The sequence below is a fragment of the Pelodiscus sinensis genome, chromosome 9 (assembly GCF_049634645.1).
Source record: "Pelodiscus sinensis isolate JC-2024 chromosome 9, ASM4963464v1, whole genome shotgun sequence".
NCBI classification, from domain to species: domain Eukaryota; kingdom Metazoa; phylum Chordata; order Testudines; family Trionychidae; genus Pelodiscus; species Pelodiscus sinensis.
The window spans coordinates 47014486-47031082 of NC_134719.1; the positions used below are offsets into that span (position 1 = coordinate 47014486).

At 42.1% G+C, this 16597-nt stretch overlaps 1 protein-coding gene across 4 annotated transcripts in view; it reads left to right on the top strand.

Annotated features, from left to right (window-relative positions):
* LOC102457151 (complement factor H-like) overlaps window positions 1–16597 on the top strand; it is a 72814-nt gene that overhangs the window by 41356 nt on the left and 14861 nt on the right. For all 4 annotated transcript variants that reach the window (XM_075936707.1, XM_075936709.1, XM_075936705.1 and 1 more), the window contains 2 exons: window positions 8539–8718; window positions 11548–11721. In XM_075936707.1, the coding sequence (XP_075792822.1) occupies window positions 8539–8718; window positions 11548–11721 (354 nt within the window). The remainder of the gene's footprint in view (window positions 1–8538; window positions 8719–11547; window positions 11722–16597) is intronic.

The following is a 16597-nucleotide window of genomic DNA, read 5'->3' on the forward strand; positions in this document are numbered from 1 at the left end:
GGGTACTGTCTGGACAAATTGCTTCATGACTAGCCATGGAGAGAAAGAAAATCCCATGGCCATTGTGAGTGGGGGAGGCACACCCAGCCAAGCCTTTGTCTTTGGAAGAGGGAGTTTTGAACTTAACCCCACAGGGCAAGGGGGAGGAGCAAGACTTGCGTTCACCAAGGAAGGCTGCAATTTTTTAAATCTAAAAGGTCAGAATTGTCAATGTACACCTAGGATGCATTTGTTCCTGCTACTTATGTTAACTTCCATGACCACTGTACTGCTGTTACTAAGAATTGTAACAATGTTCAATGTGCATGATTGTGTACCAAAACCCTGGAAATTGTTAAGAAATGTACCCAAGGACACACTGTATGTTCAAAAGCCTTGTGACCCTGGTATTTCACTGTTAATACTTGTAATTAGTTTCCTGATTTGTCATAGCCAAATTAGCCCCCATCATACTGTACATATAGTTGGGGTTATTTTTCCCAATGTACATTACTTTACACTTATCCACATTAAATTTCATTTGCCATTTTGTTGCCCAATCACTCAGTTTGGTGAGATCTTCTTGGAGTCCCTCACAGTCTGCTTCTGTCTTGACTATCCTATACAGTTTATCATCTGCAAACTTTACTACCTCACTGCTTACCCCTTTCTCCAGATCATTTATGAATAAGTTGAAAAGGATTGGTCCCAGGAGTGACCCTTGGGGGACACCACTAGTTACCCCTCTCCAATTTGAAAATTTACCATTTATTCCTACCCTTTGTTTCCTATCTTTTAACCAGTTCTCAATCCAAGAAAGGACCTTCCCTCTTATCCCATGGCCATGTAATTTACACAAGAGCCTTTGGTGAGGGACTTTGTCAAAAGCTTTCTGAAAATCTAAATATACTACATCTACTGGATCCCCCTTATCCGCATGTTTGTTAACCCCTTCAAAGAACTCTAAGGGCATGTCTACACTACCCCCCTAGTTCGAACTAGAGGGGGTAATGTAGTCATCCGCAGTTGCAAATGAAGCCCGGGATTTGAATTTCCCGGGCTTCATTTGCATAAAGCTGGCCGGCGCCATTTTTAAATGCTGGCTAGGTCAGACCCTGTGCCGCGCGGCTACACGTGGCTCGGACTAGCTAGTTCCACGAGGCGTACAGCTAGTTCGGATAGGAAGCTTAATCCAAACTAGCTAGTCTGTGCCGTGTGTAGCCGCACGGCACAGGGTTCGACCTAGCTGGCATTTAAAAATGGCGTCGGCCGGCTTTCTGCAAATGAAGCCCGGGAAATTTAAATCCCGGGCTTCATTTGCAACTCTGTATGACTACATTACCCCCCCTAGTTCGAACTAGGGGGGTAATGTAGACATACCCTAATAGATTAGTAAAACAGGATTTCCCTTTACAGAAACCATGGTGACTTTTGTCCAGCAAATTATGTTCGTCTACATACCTCATAATTTTATTCTTTGAGGGATGCAGTCTAGACGTAGCCTAAGAGGTCAGCTACCAGAGACTGCAGTTATTTTTCTTTGTTTTCAAGTTCCCTTGTGCTAAAGGAGCTTAGGGGTATTCCTCTGGGAAAAGTCCTGTTGCTTTCTTTCTGAATTCAAGAATAAAGGGTTTTTTCTTTTATTTAAGGTCTCTTGCAGGCCCCCATCCTCTCCACTGGGAGTGCTAGAGTGGGAAACAGCCCTGATAGGGGCCTAATGACTTTGTTTTGGTTTTCACCGAAGTTGCTGGTGACTGAATGCCTAACACAGTGAATGCCAGTGAAAATGGGATAGGATCAGATAGGGAAAGAACAAATTAAAAATGACTTATACAAGTTACATGTCTTTAAATCACCAGGGTCTGAGGAAATGCCTTGTAGAATACTGAAGCAGCTGACTGAGGTGATATTTGAGCCATTATCTTTACAACCAATTTACAGCAACCATGTTGACTTTTGTCCAACAAATTATGTTCTTCTACATGCTTCACAATTTTATTCTTTACTATTGTTTTGACTAATTTGCCTGGTACTGAAGTTAGACTTATCGGTCTGTAATTGCCAGGATCGCCTCTAGAGCCCTTTTTATATATTGGTGTCACGTTGGCTACCTTCCAGTCATTAGGTACAGAAGCCGATTTAAACCACAGATAATAGCAAAGCAATTTCCCATTTGAGTTCTTTTAGAACCCTTGGATGAGCATACCTGCATGAGCACTGCTCTGACGGTGGATCTCCCCACACCGAACTGGTTCCTGATGGTTCGGTAGCTATCCAGCGTGGAGAGCTCCTAGTGGTCGATAGCCAAACGCTTCTGGACGGGGATGGTGGGCCTCATGCGAGTGTCCCGTCACTGCAGAACAGGGGTGAGCCACTCGCAGAGCTCCAGGAAGGTCTCCTTCTTCATCCTGAAGTTCTGGGTCCACTGTCTGTCTCCCCAGCGCTCCAGGATGATGCGATCCCACCAGTCGCTGCTGGTGTCCAGACACCAGATGCGGTGGGGCATGTTCTGCTGCTCCTCCACGGCCCCAAGGAGGCCAGGTGGGGAGGCAGGGGGCTGACGTGCACCAGATGGTGCCAGGCAGCCTCCAGCCATTGTTGGCAGGCTTGCAGTAGCAAGTCCAAGAACTGCACCAGAATGCCCAGGGTGAGCTCTGGCTCCATGTTGCCAACTGCGGCGGTGTCCCCAATGGGAACCACCGACACAGGCAGGCAGGGAGGAAAACACTTTGCTGTCCCTTGGTGAGGTAAGCAAGCAAGTGGAAAAGCTGAGAACTGGCTGTCCAGGGGCGGGGTCCCTTTAAGCATGAGCCTCAGATAGCCTCAGACAGTAGCCACACATAGCAACTACTGACCTGATGCCCTGCAGGAACCGATTTGAGCTTCCCTTAAATGTGACCCAGCGTCCAATCAGTGTGGACGTGCTAGTTCAAATTAGCAAAATGCTAATTTGAATTAGTTTTTGGGTCTAGATTAACTAATTCAAACTAAGTTAGTTTGAATTAACGCTGTAGTTTAGACATACCCTTAGAAATTAGTTAGGATGGAAAATGTACCTTCCCGTTTTGTACTACATATGACATTCCTGATCATACTTCCCAGCGTGACCTTTTCCCTTTCTATCACAATATCACACTTTTCACTCACTGAATTTGTGATCCATGAGAGACTCTATATCTACAAGTGCTTGCACCTCACCATTCCATTTTGGGTGTGCATGCATTAGTTCCTTGAAACCAGAGAACATATTCCCATAGTGGTACCTTTTGAGGTGGTTCATGAATGTGCTGTATACTCATGCTCACAGGTAAGTGCATAAATAGGCAGACCCCCCTCAATTTCTTCCTTCTCTGACCCCCTCAAATCCTTCTTGCCACCCATAGATGGACAGGATGAACTTCTCTCACACTTTCCCATTGGAAATCTTTCTAGCATTATGGTTTTGTAAAATATTAAGTATAGCTGAAATTTAGCTAGTGGTGTTCATTTTAAATTATTTTCTTTTTGGCTTGTTTTTCTTTGAGCTTTATGTTCAGTATCAGTGCATGTCCCACCCTTGGAATTTAAGTGCTGCTTTGTCGGTAATAAATCCAAGAGTCATTGGCCCCACTGCTGGAAAGGAGAAGAACACATTAGGCATAAGTAGTCTATTTATATGGGGTTTAAAAACAGGTCAAAGAAGTTCAAAGAACTTTGGCTTTGAGATGTTTGATGGAAGCAGCTTTGTGTCCTCATTTAGAACCCAGCCACCGGCCATACTGTGATTCCAACAGCACCAGACTCAGTATCATCCAAAGGTCGAAAGGAACTATAGAGAAGACATTATTCTTTATCTCTGATCCAGTTAAAGGAGTACAAATTGTCCAGCACTTCAGCCTCCTCATCCAGAAGAAGCTCCCTTTTTTTCTTCATGTAAGAAGAGCACTAACAATGTTAGAGCTAAGACAGCAATGATGCACACTACTAGTTTGGAATGTACAACTCCAGTTTCCAGAAAGAGGCTAGACACACCATTCCTACCCATCCTGGCTCATAGACATTGATGGAATTAACCTCCATGAATCTATCTAGCTCTTTTTTGAACCCTGTTAAAGTCCTAGCCTTCGCCGCATTCTCTGGCAAGGCATTCCACAGGTTGACTGTGCACTAAGTGAAGAAAAACTTCCTTTTGATTGTTTTAAACCTGCTGCCTATTAATTTTATTTGGTGACCCCTAGTTCTTATATTGTGGGAATAAGAAAATAACTTTTCCTTATTCACTTTTTTTCACACCAGTCATAATTTTATAAACCTTTATCATATCCCTCCTTAGCCTCCTTTTTTCTAAGCTGAAAACTCCAAGTTTTTTTAATCTCTCTTCATATTGGGACAGTTCCAAACCCCTAATCATTTTTGTTGCCCTTTTCTGAATGCCAATATATCTTTTTTGAGATGAGGCAATCACATCTGTACACAGTAATCAAGATGTGGGCATACCATGGTTTTTTACAGAGATGTGACAGGGTGAGCCAATCCTGCTCTGGCAGTGAAGGAGTTAACCAGGCTTGCTGGGCTGAGAGGGCCCCTCCCCCGTGGCCCTGCTCAGCATGCTCCAACTCCAGAGGCAGTATAAAGGCCACTGAAGCAGCTCAGTAAGGGCAGACAATGAAACGGGAAGGAGCTCCTGCCAGAGCGAAGGAGCAACCACTCCTGCAGGATGAGCCAGAGCAGCCAAACCAGCTGCAGACAGAGCTGCATCTGCCTCTAGAGTCCCAGTGCCAGCTGGAGACACCTCAGCTACCCCCCCGGCCTCCACTGTTCATTGCAGGTGGAGTAACAGTTAATCTGAACTAAGGACTTAGTTCGGATTAACTTCTGACTGTCGCGTGTAGCCGCGGGCAGTCACTTCGAACTAAGCGGATTTAAAAATGGCGCCCACCCAGAAACATGCAAATGAAGCCCGGGATATTTAAATCCCAGGCTTCATTTGCAAGTTCGAATGTCTACATTAGCCACTCTAGTTCGAACTGGGGGGCTAGTGTAGACATACACATAGAGCGCTGGGCCGGGGTTCCCAAACTGTTTGACATGGGGACCAGTAAATCCATTCATGAGCTTTTGGAGGACTGGTAATATTCATTTGCATATTTGCATATTCATTAAGAAAATTATGAATATTCAAATGAGTAGTTTCTGGTCCTCCCAAAGCCCCCAGTGCCAGCATTAGGAAAGCTTTTGATAAGGTCACCCACAATATTCTTGCCAGCAAGTTAGGAAATATGGATTGGATAAGTGGACTGTAAGGTGGATAGAAAGCTGACTAGATCAGGGTTTCCCAAACTTTTTACTTTAGTTGGAACCCGTTTTTTTCAGTACTGTTTTTTGCAGCCCCAAAATATAAATGCATATAAAAAAAAGAATGAAAAATGAATATATTTTCAGTGTTTCACCCGGCTGCATCCTCCACCCAGCCTGTGCCAGGGCTTGGGGTACCCAGCCCCGCATGGGCACTCCAGGAGGTGGGAGCAGGAGCAGACTGGGGGTAGGGTATCTGGCTAGGAGAGAGGGTATAAGGAGGAGTAGGGTTTCCAGGTGTCCGGTTTTGTACCGGTCAGTCTGGTATTTGAGGGTTTTGTCCGGGAAACAAATTGAGAAATTACCAGACATATAAAATGTCTGATATTTTCTAATTAGGTAAGTTTTATTATAATTAAGTGTATCAGTCCTTAGCTGCGAACTGCCTGGCTGGTAGATGTGCTCACGCTGCCTGAGTGTGTCTACCTGCCAGGCAGTTCACAACTACTCGAGGGAAGGTATGGGGGGGTGTGGGCAAAATGGAATCCCCGGCTAGACTCACTCGTCTGCCAGGGTCTGTAGTGTGTGCATGCGCCCAGATCAGTCCCAGTCCCCCCTGCTTCTCCTCCCAATCTCCCCAGTCCAGCCCTGCTGCCCCCTTCCAGCCCTAGTTCCGGTGGCTGGTTCCCCCCACCCTCCACCAATCTCCCTCAGTCAGCCCCGGTCCCCCGACCAGCCTCACTGCCCCCGTCCAGCCCTGCTTCTGGCAGCTGGTTCTCCTGTCCTCCTCATCCTGATCTCCCCCGACCAGCCTTCCCACGCCCCGGACAGCCCTGGTTCCGCCGGCTGCCCACTCGGATCTCCGTGGGACAGCCCTGGTGCCCCCAAACATGCTTCCTGGCATCCAGTTTTTCCCTGCCCCCACCTCCTCCTAGCCCGCCCTGCTCTGCCCCGCTCTATTCCCCTCCCGGCAGCCACGCTGAGGCCGACATTTTTTTCAGGCCGCGGCCCATAATTTGGGAAACGCTGCCCTGGGCTGGAGCCCAGTGAAGAGGGATGGCCCGGGCCTCCCTACCCCCATACGATGACCCCCCATAGAGGGGAGCTATGTTGAAAGGATATGGACTGGGCTTCTGGGCCATACCGACTCCCAGCCAGGGGGCAGCATAGACTAGTCCACTGGGCCATATTGACCCTCCCAGACAAGGGGGCAGTACAGACTCAGCTGCTAGGAAATACAGACCCTCAGACAGGGGGCAGCACAGACTCGGCTGCCAGGCCATATTTTTCCCCTCCCAAAATGTGCGCGGGGCACATGACCCTGTGACAAGAGTCAATAAGACATTTTTTGTCTTATTCTCTATCCCTTTTTTAATGATTCCTAACACTCTATTTGCTTTTTTGACTGCCACTACAGATTGAGTGGATGTTTTCAGAGAAATATCCACAATGACTCCAAGATCTCTCTCTTGAGTAGTTGTAGCCAAAGTAGTCCCCATCAGATTGTACGTATAGTTGAGATTATTTTTTTCCAATGTGCATTACTTTACAATTAAATTAAATTAAATTAAATTAAATTAAACATTACATTTCATTTGCCATTTTGTTGCCCAATGACTTGGTTTGGTGAGGTCTTTTTGAAGATCTTCACAGTTAGCTTTGGTCTTAACTATCTTGAGCAGTTTGGTATCATCTGCAAATTTTGCCACCTCATTTTTTACCCCTTCCTCTAGATCATTTATACATGAATTTAATAGGATTGGTCCCAGGACAGACCCTTGGGGGACCCCACTAATTACTTCCCTCCACTTAGAAAACTTACTATTTATTTCTACCCTTTGTGTCCTGTCTTTTAACCAGTTAGCAGTCCATGAAAGGATCTTCCCTCTTATCCCATGACAAGTTACTTTACTTAAGAGTCTTTGGTGAGGGAGGTTGTCAAAGGCTTTCTGGAAATCTAAGTTTACTATATCCACAGGATCCCCCCGTCCACATGTTTTTTGACCCCCTCAGAGAACTCTAGTAGATTAGTAAGGCATGATTTTCCTTTAAAGAATCCATGTTGAGTTTTTTCCAACAAATTATGTTCATCTATGTGTCTGACAATTTTATTCTTTACTATAGTTTCAACTAATTTGCCCAGTACTGACATTAGACTTACCGGTCTGTAATTGTCAGGATCACCTATAGAGGCTTTTTTATATACTGGCATCACATTAGCTATCTTCCAGTCATTAGGTATGGAAGCTGATTCAAAGGATCGGTTACTGACCACAGTTAACAGTTCTGCAATTTTACATCTGAGTTCTTTCAGAACTCTTGGGTGAATGCCATCTGATTCCAGTGTCTTGTTACTGTTAAGTTTATCAATTTGTTTGAAAACCTCCTCTAATGACACCTCAATCTGGAACAATTCCTCAGACTTGCCACCTAAAAAGAATAGCTCAGGTTTGGGAATCTCCCCAATATCCTCTGCCATGAAGATCGAAGCAAAGAATTCATTAAAATTTCTCCGCAATAACTTTATCATCTTTGAGTGCTCCTTTACCATCTCAATCATTCAAGGTCACCACTGGTTGTTTAGCAGGCTTCCTGCTTCTGATGTACTTAAAAACCATTTTGCTATTTTTTAAATGTTTTTGGCAAGCTGTTCTTCAAACTCCTTTTTGGCTTTTCTTTTTATATTTGTACATTTAATTTGACATAATTTATGCTGCTTTCTATTTTTCTCACTAAAATTTGACTTCCACTTAGAAACAGCTGAATACAATCAGTTGTTGTTTGATATTGGTTGTCCCAACCAAATTTGATTCATCACCTCACTACTGTCTAACTTTCCAATATTAACTAAAAAAAATTGATTTTTGTCTTCCATCATATGGCCAGAACTAAGAACAGATTGAACCATTGAATGTCTGGTGTCTGAATGCTTATGGGTGGAACATGGACAGACATTTCATTAGCTGAGACAAGCCATTAAGAACGGTGGTAAACTAATTCAGAAAAATGTTGCTCTTTGCATTGTACATTTTTTCCTTTGTGGGAGTTTCATGCCAGATCCTACCCAATCATGCTAGGGACTGAGGAATCTCAACTTTTATTAAAAACATACCAATGCTAGTCTGAATATTTGAAAAGATTAGTCTTAAAAAAAAACCCTACTGATTGCAAGCAGTAGTTCAGCCCCTGCTTATATCTGTAAGTACACTTTTGCAATGCAATGCAATACCGCATTAACTATGTTTCCCTACTTGTCCATTTATTTCTCTCTCTCTTTCCTTTCAGATGTAAGATGTGGAGCTCCACCTCCAGTTAACATGGCTGCTATTATAAATAGAGAAGAGAAACAATATCTGCCTGGTTCTAGGGTGCAGTATAGATGTGTGGAAGGTTTTAAAAGTATGGAGCTGAGTTATGTGACTTGTGAAGCAGATGGAAAATGGTCACAACCACCAGTTTGCAATGGTAGGAGTTTGCATTTTAATTACAAATAAGAACATGTCATGTGCACATTGGTGAGCTGGGAACACAGAATCATAGAAATGTAGGGCTGGCAATGAACGTGAGAGATCATGTAGTCCATCCCCCTACATTAAAACAGGATTAAGTTGAATAGGATTGGTCCCAGGACAGACACTTGGGGGACCCCACTAGTTAACTTTCTCCACTCTGAAAACTTACTATTTATTCCTACCCCTTTGTTTCCTGTCTTTTAACTAGTTATCAGTCCAAAAAAGGACCTCCCTCTCATCCCATGAAAACTTATTTACTTAAGAACCTTTGTTGAGGGACCTTGTCAAAGGCTTTCTAGAAATCTAAGTTTATTATATCACTGGATCCCCTTTGTCCACATGTTTGTTGACCCACTCAAACAACTCTAGAATATTAGTAAGGCATGATTTCCCTTTACAGAAACCATGCTGACTTTCCCCCAACAAATTATGTTCTTCTACGTGTCTGACAATGTTATTCTTTACTATAGTTTCAATGTATTTGCCCGGTACTGTTGTTCGACGTACCGGTCTGTAATTGCCTGGTTCACCTCTATAGCTCTTTTAAAATATTGGTTTCACATTAGCTATCTTCCAGTCATTAGGTACGGAAGCCGATTTAAGGGATAGGCTATGAACCATAGTTAGTAGTTCTGCAATTTCCCATTTGAGTTCTTTGAGAATTGTTGGGTGAATGCCATCTGGTCCCAGTGTCTTGTTACTGTTAAGTTTATCAATTTGTTTGAAAACCTCCTCTAATGACACCTCAATCTGGGACAATTCCTCAGACTTGCCACCTAAAAAGAATGGCTCTGGTTTGGGAATCTCCCCAATATCCTCAGCCTTGAAGACCGAAGCAAATAATTCATTTAGCTTCTCTGCAATTACTTTATCATCTTTGAGTGTTCCTTTAGCATATTGATCATCCAAGGGCACCACTGGTTGTTTAGCTGGCTTCTGATCTACTTAAAAAACATTTTACTATTACTTTTTGTGTTTTTGGCTAGCTGTTCTTCAAACTCCTTTTTGGTTTTTCTTCTTATATTTTTACACTTAATTTGTCATAAGCCCAAATCCCTCAGCCTATTCTTGTAAGTCATTGCTCTAGCCTCCTAATAATTTATGTTGCCCTCCTCTGGACTTTCTCCAATGCGTGCACATCCTTTCTGTAATCAGGGACCCAGAACTGGATGCAGTACTCCAGATGTGGCCTCTCCAGTGCTGGAAAACGGGGAATAATCACTTCTCTAGAGTTGCTGTCAATACTCCTCCTAATGTACCCTATTATGAGGTTAGCCTTCTTCGCGATGAGGGCACATTGTTGACTCCTATCCAGCTTCTCATCCACTGTAATCCCCAGGTCATTTCTGCTGAACTGCTGCTTAGCCAGTCAATGCCCAGCCTGTAGCAGTGCTTGGGATTTTGCCAGGGACTGGGGTGAAGCTGACCAGTCTGTAGTTCCCTGGATTGTCCTTCTTTCCTTTTTAAAGATGGGCATTTCATTGCCCTTTTCCAATCATCGAGGATCTCCTCTGATCACCACAAATTTCCAAAAATAATGGCCAATAGCCCTGTAATCACGTTAGCCAACTCCCTCATTATTCTCAAATGCATTAGATCTGGCCTCATTGAATTGTGTATGTCCAGCATTTCTGAATAGTTCTTAACCTGTTCTTTTTCTACCGAGGGCTGCCCACCCCCTTTCCATACTGTGCTGCCCAGTGCAGGAGTCTGGGAGTTGACCTTGTCTGTGAATCATTGACTACCTCTATTTTTCCCACATCATCTCTCACTAGGTTACCTCCTTCATTGAATAAGTGACCAGCAGTTCAATAGTTTACAGTCACAATGCATTCACATCTCCTAAGAATATAACTTCAGGGTTGGTATAGATTTAGACAGGCATCAGTGACATCAGTTTTATGACTTTCTCAAGAAAGGGGCTAGCAAGGCAACTGTGCAGAGACATCATTCCTGTAAAGACCTCCCTTTGCTCTGGCCCATCATCTGAGAGCAAAAAATGTCAGGTCCTGAAGATCCTGCTGTTTCTACATTAAGGGGAAAGAGGAAAAATTATAATGAAAGCTCACATGGCTTTGTGCTGCTTTTTTTTCTGGGGAAGAACCTAGCATATCTATCTCTGCCACAAAGCATCAACTTCATACACGAACTGGAAGAAGAATTTCTACAGGAAATGGAGGAAGAGCACAGTATGGGCATGTCTACACAGCGGGAAATGCGTAGCTTAAGTCGAAATAGATTATATTGGCTTTTGGCACTGCCTTCACAGTAGGAAGTCCAAGGTAGAGCACTCTTCCTCTGACTTCCCTTACTTCTCATAAAATGAGAGTTACAGGAGTTGAAGTAAGAAGTCCTCCAGCTCGACATTGTCGAATAACTGCTTGTAGTGTGGATGCGGACTATGATATTTCAGAAAATGTAAATTATTCCAAAATAATGCTGCTGTGTAGATATAACCTATAATGTGGATCCAGCGGCTCAAGATTTTCCAATAGAATAAAGGTTGTTCGGTCAAACATTAAGCATTTAACAGAAACTTGATGATTTAGACAAATCATCATCATTGCTTAACCTTTATTTACATTCCCTGCATCTTAGCTCAGAATGATTCACTAGCCCTACTGTCACAACCCCCCCTGCAATTTCAGTTGTTCTTTTCAATAGGACTAATTAAAAACTAGAGGATTTGAATAGAATTAGTACACAAGTAATGGAATACTGGAAGTGAATTTATGGTCCTTCATGGGAATGTGCCAGCAAGTGTCCCTTTATCTATTTTCAGATATGAGATGTGGACCTCCACCAGTGATTGAGAATGGTACTCCAGACAGTAAACGGCAAAGGTATTTTCCTGAAGAGAAGGTGCGTTATCGATGTCGAAGAGGCCTGTCCCTTATTGGGTCTCCGATGGTAACATGTAAGGAAAGGCAATGGTCTGAACCACCAACGTGCAGAGGTATTTTAATTTTTTTCTAAAATAGCCTAGTAGTAAGGATATTGTTGGAATCAAACTTTACTCTCACTCAAGTGTTTGTTGCCCTATATCGCTTCTTTTCATGCACAAATTTAACCTCACCTGCAGGCACTAAAGCAGACCTGCTTCTAGTCTGTGATGTTCTGTGGTTAGGGTAACATTGAGTGTTAGTGAGAACATTGTCATATTGACCCAACAATGATCTCCTTATTCAAGCAAATCCGCCCAAGATTTCAGTGAGGATTTGGCCTGAACAACTTCTGGGTAAAAGCCAAGACCAAATTTTGCCACTGCTACTCCGGTTGAGTAATTCACATTGATTTCACTCATCAAAGGTGTGTCTAGACTGCAGGATTTTGTCAACAAAAGTGTCCTTTTGTCGACAAAACTATACCTGTGACAGGGTTCTGTGGACAAAAGGCACTATTGCATCCACACTGTGCTTTTTCAAAAGAGAATGTCTAGAGTCTCTTTCGAAAAAGCGGCTTGCTTTATCGACAGAACTGGCTGTAGTCTAGATGCTCTTTGTCGACAGAAGCTTTGTCGACAGTATCTGTCAACAAAGCCTCTGTCAACAGAAGCATGTAGTCTAGGCGAACCCCTATTGTGACATTACCGACTTCAGGATTTTCCCTACAACATGTTCTGAAAAAAAGGGTATGATGGGGCTCTAGTTTTATTTATTAGTTGTTGTTTATAGGACCACAATTGCACTTCCATTTCCCAATGAGCTTGACGGTACATAAGAGACAATTGGTGATAGGCCTACTCCACTGAAGTCAGTAGAATACATTTCTTTTGGCTACAGTAAGACCAAGATTTTATCATTATGTTTAAGCATCCAGAAAAAAAGTGATGTCACTCTATTGGTTTATTTTGATCATTGTTTGAAATGCCAGAATTTCATTGGCTGTCTCAGTGACAATGAATAGGAACAAACAACAATAATTTCTTCTGGAAGCCTAAAGCATTATTCTAAGAAGTAGCTAGATACTAGCCCACCATTTTTGTTCACATTGGACAGTGCTGAGGAAATCAGTAACATTGCTCACAGAAGGGCACAATTCAATATAAAAAAGGGTGGTCGATATTAGGCTAATATTATTGCCTACCAATAGTACAGGTAATACACTGCAGAAATAACAAGATCAGCCTTGCTTATGGATCATTGTGGGCTCTATACATGTTCTTGTTTCTCGGAATCCCTCCCCGCACCTCCTTACAGAGTCTCACTACCTTTCAGACTAAAGCTTCCAAGATTTCCTGCATATTTCTGCCTTACTGAGCATTTCCTAGCACAAGGTAGAGCAATGAGCTCAAAAAGCTAGTAATAAGAAAAAAAGTACCCATGTAGAAACCTTGAAGCAAAATAAATACATCAGAGTAATTGTGGTTGTTTATTGGTATTTATACAAAAAAGTCAATCCTAAATTATACACCCTTAGTGTATGTCTACACTAGCTCATTAGTTCGAGCTAGATAGGCAAATGACGGCAACCGGGTTTGCAAATGAAGCTCGGGATTTAAATATCCTGGGCTTCAATTGCATCTTCTCGGGCACCACCATTTTTAAATCCCCCTTAGTCCGAACTCCATGCCTGTGACTACATGCGGCATGGAGTAGGTAGTTCTAATTAGGATCTCTAAATACATAGTTCAGTCATATCATGGAAACAATGCAATTAGACCAAAACATTGCTTCAAAATGGATTCCTTGAGAATCCCCTCCATGATTTTTCCAGGGACTGAGGTAAAATCTGGTCTATAGTTCCTTGGGATGTCCTTCTTCCCTTTTTTAAAGATGAGGATTACAATTGCCTTTTTCAAATTATCTGGGATCTTTCCCAATCTTCATGGCTGCATCTACCCTGGCATTATTTTGCACAAATACTTTTAACGGAAAAGTTTTTCCGTTAATAGTATTTGCGCAAGAGAGCGTCTACACTAGCATGTGCTTTTGCACAAAAGCATCCATGCCAGTGTAGAAGCTCTCTTGTGCAAGAAAGCTCCGATGGGCATTTTAGCCATCGGGCTTTCTTGCGCAAGAAATTAACGTTGCCTGTCTACACTGGCCTCTTGCGCAAGAATACTTGTGCAAGAGGGCTTATCCCTGAGCAGGAGCATCAGAGTATTTGCGCAAGAAGCACTGATTTCATACATTAGAACGTCAGTGTTCTTGCGCAAATACTTGAGGCCAACGTAGACAGGCGGCAAGATTTTGGGCAAAAGCAATTGCTTTTGTGCAAAATCTTGCCAATGTAGACACAGCCCATGAGTTTTCAAAGATAATGGCCAAAGGCTCTGCAATGACATTTGCCAACTTCCTCCGTAGCTTGGATGCATTAAATCCAGACCCATGGATTTGTGTATGTTTAGCTTTTCTAAATAGACCCTAATCTGTTCTTTCCTCACCAAGGGCTATCCACCTCCTTCCCACACTGTGTTGCCTAGTGCATTGGTCTAGGCCAGCGGCTCCCAACCTTTTCCAGATAGGGACCCATTTTGACAATTCAGGAAGACTTGGTGACCCAAAGCAATTCAAAAATGGGGGGAAGAGAATGGGCAGAGCCATCTAGGGAGATGCTTGGTGATCCTTTTGAAATGTAATGGTGTCCCATATTTGGGTCCCGACCCATGGGTTGGGAAACACTGGTCTAGGGGCTGACCTTTTCTGTGAAGACAGAGGCAAAGAAAGCCTCAAATACTTCAGCTAATTCCAACTCTAAACATGTGACAAGGGGAAAGTGAGGGTGTAGCCTCCTTCACATCAACTTCTGAGCTTGCCTGGAGCGTGTGACAACATAGCACAACGCTGTGGGTCAATGGACACTGCTGCTGAAAAGTCGTGGCCATGGTGCACAAGGCATATGGACCCCCATATCTGGGATATTAATAGAGATCATGCATCTCAAAGAACCTCCAATTACAGGTGAGTAACCTTCTCGCTCCTGACTTCTCATTTTAAGCAGAAAATAAGTGTGTGAATTTAGTGCAATTTTAAATGAAGTCCAGTAAACAGGTGTACGAAATCTTAATGGCAGAAAAATACAAAGGGTAAACACTTATTTTTAGAGAAACATCGTTTTAATGCAGTTATTACTAATTATTTAGATGTGTACTGAATTACAAACATCTTAGTAAGGAGAGAACGAAGTATTAAAACATGTACATTAATATTAATTATTTCATTTTAGAAAAATATGCAGTTATAGCATTTTTAAAGAAAGACTTAAAGTGAGCACAAAACAGAGAAGTGTTAGTACACATACAGAATTGTGCATTTTGAGAGAGAAATATTTTCATGCCTTTAGTACATCTCTAATAGATCAGTAAACAATTGCACAAAGTAGTAATGGTAGGGATATAAAGTAACGTTACATAAAATGATGTAGTTTTAGAGAAAATGATTTTCAATGCAATTAATACTGTTTTCATGGTAACTGAACAAGGTCTACCCCAGGTTAATTAAGATCTGTGAAGGCAACCAAGAGCCTACATTTAACAGTGGGGACAGTTATTTTCATTAAGACACCAGCAGGCACTCAAGGACTAGCAAGAGTCAATTAATACGGTCAGGTTGTCTGGGACATCTGGAGCCAATCAAGGACTGACTGCAACTGATTAGAAAGCCTCCCCATCTTTCAGTTCAGTAGCGTGCCAGAACTGTTGGAGAAGGATTCAATGGTGGAAAGCCAGGTGTACAGACACTGCCAGAAGAGACCCCCTACAGGTACAGAGGGGAGAGGCAAGGAGAATCTTGCCTAGGGAACAGTCCATTCAGGCCCCAGAAGACAAAGGAAGTAAACACCTGCTAGAAGGGGATAGACTCAGTCAAGAAATCCAGTCACAGGCCTCTACGTCCACCAACGATTGACTGGGCTTTCTCCCCCTTCTCTTCCCTTCCCTTGTTATGTTGATGATGAGAGTGGCCAAATCAGACTAGAGTTTGCCCCGGCAGTAAAGGGGTTGAAGTGAGAACTGTGGTGAGCAACAGAGATGAGCAATTAGATTGGAAGCTGCCATTTTTCTCAGATGGGAGAAAGACTGAGTATTGTCTCTGCTAACTGGAATAGCAGGATCCACTGAGTGGAACGAGGAGCTTCATCACAGTAGATTTAAAAAAAAAAAAAACCTTGATAATAAATGTGAAGATAGGCTGGCATGTCTCATTTTAGAGGAAATATATTTTAAAATTCATTTATCACATTTCTAGGTAAAGTCACTAAATAACTGTACAACGTATTAATGGCAGGGGAATAAAGGAGTATAGATAGAGAATTTTGCACTTTTAGAAAACCAATTTATGCAGTTAGTACATGTCAAAATAAAGTTGATGAAAGAATTCCATAAAGGTTACAAAATATTAGCGAGTAGAGTGATTAACTTATTGAATGCCTATTTAGAAATGCACTAAATGCCTAAAGGGCATATATAAGTGCAGTATTATATACAGTGTTATCACGTCTCCTTTATGCCTCTAGCATTAAGACTGTATATAATTATTTAAGACTTTATTTAAAAACACTGTAAATGCATAAGAATACTTTCTTCTAAATTGCTGTGATTATATATATATATATATATATATATATATATATATATATATATATATATATATATATATATATATATATATATATATAAACCTGTCTGCTTAATTTCTCCAACCTTTAGGCTTTAGTAAGCACTGTACTAATTGTATATAAAATATTTTATATCTAAAAATGAAAAAGTTCATGTTATAAAGGAACACTTTTTCTGCCATTACTAAGGTTTTTGTAAACTAGTAAAGTACAGTCATCATTTTTCTCTAAGGATTCATGTAGTCTTTCTTTACTCTTATGTCATTAAAACTTTG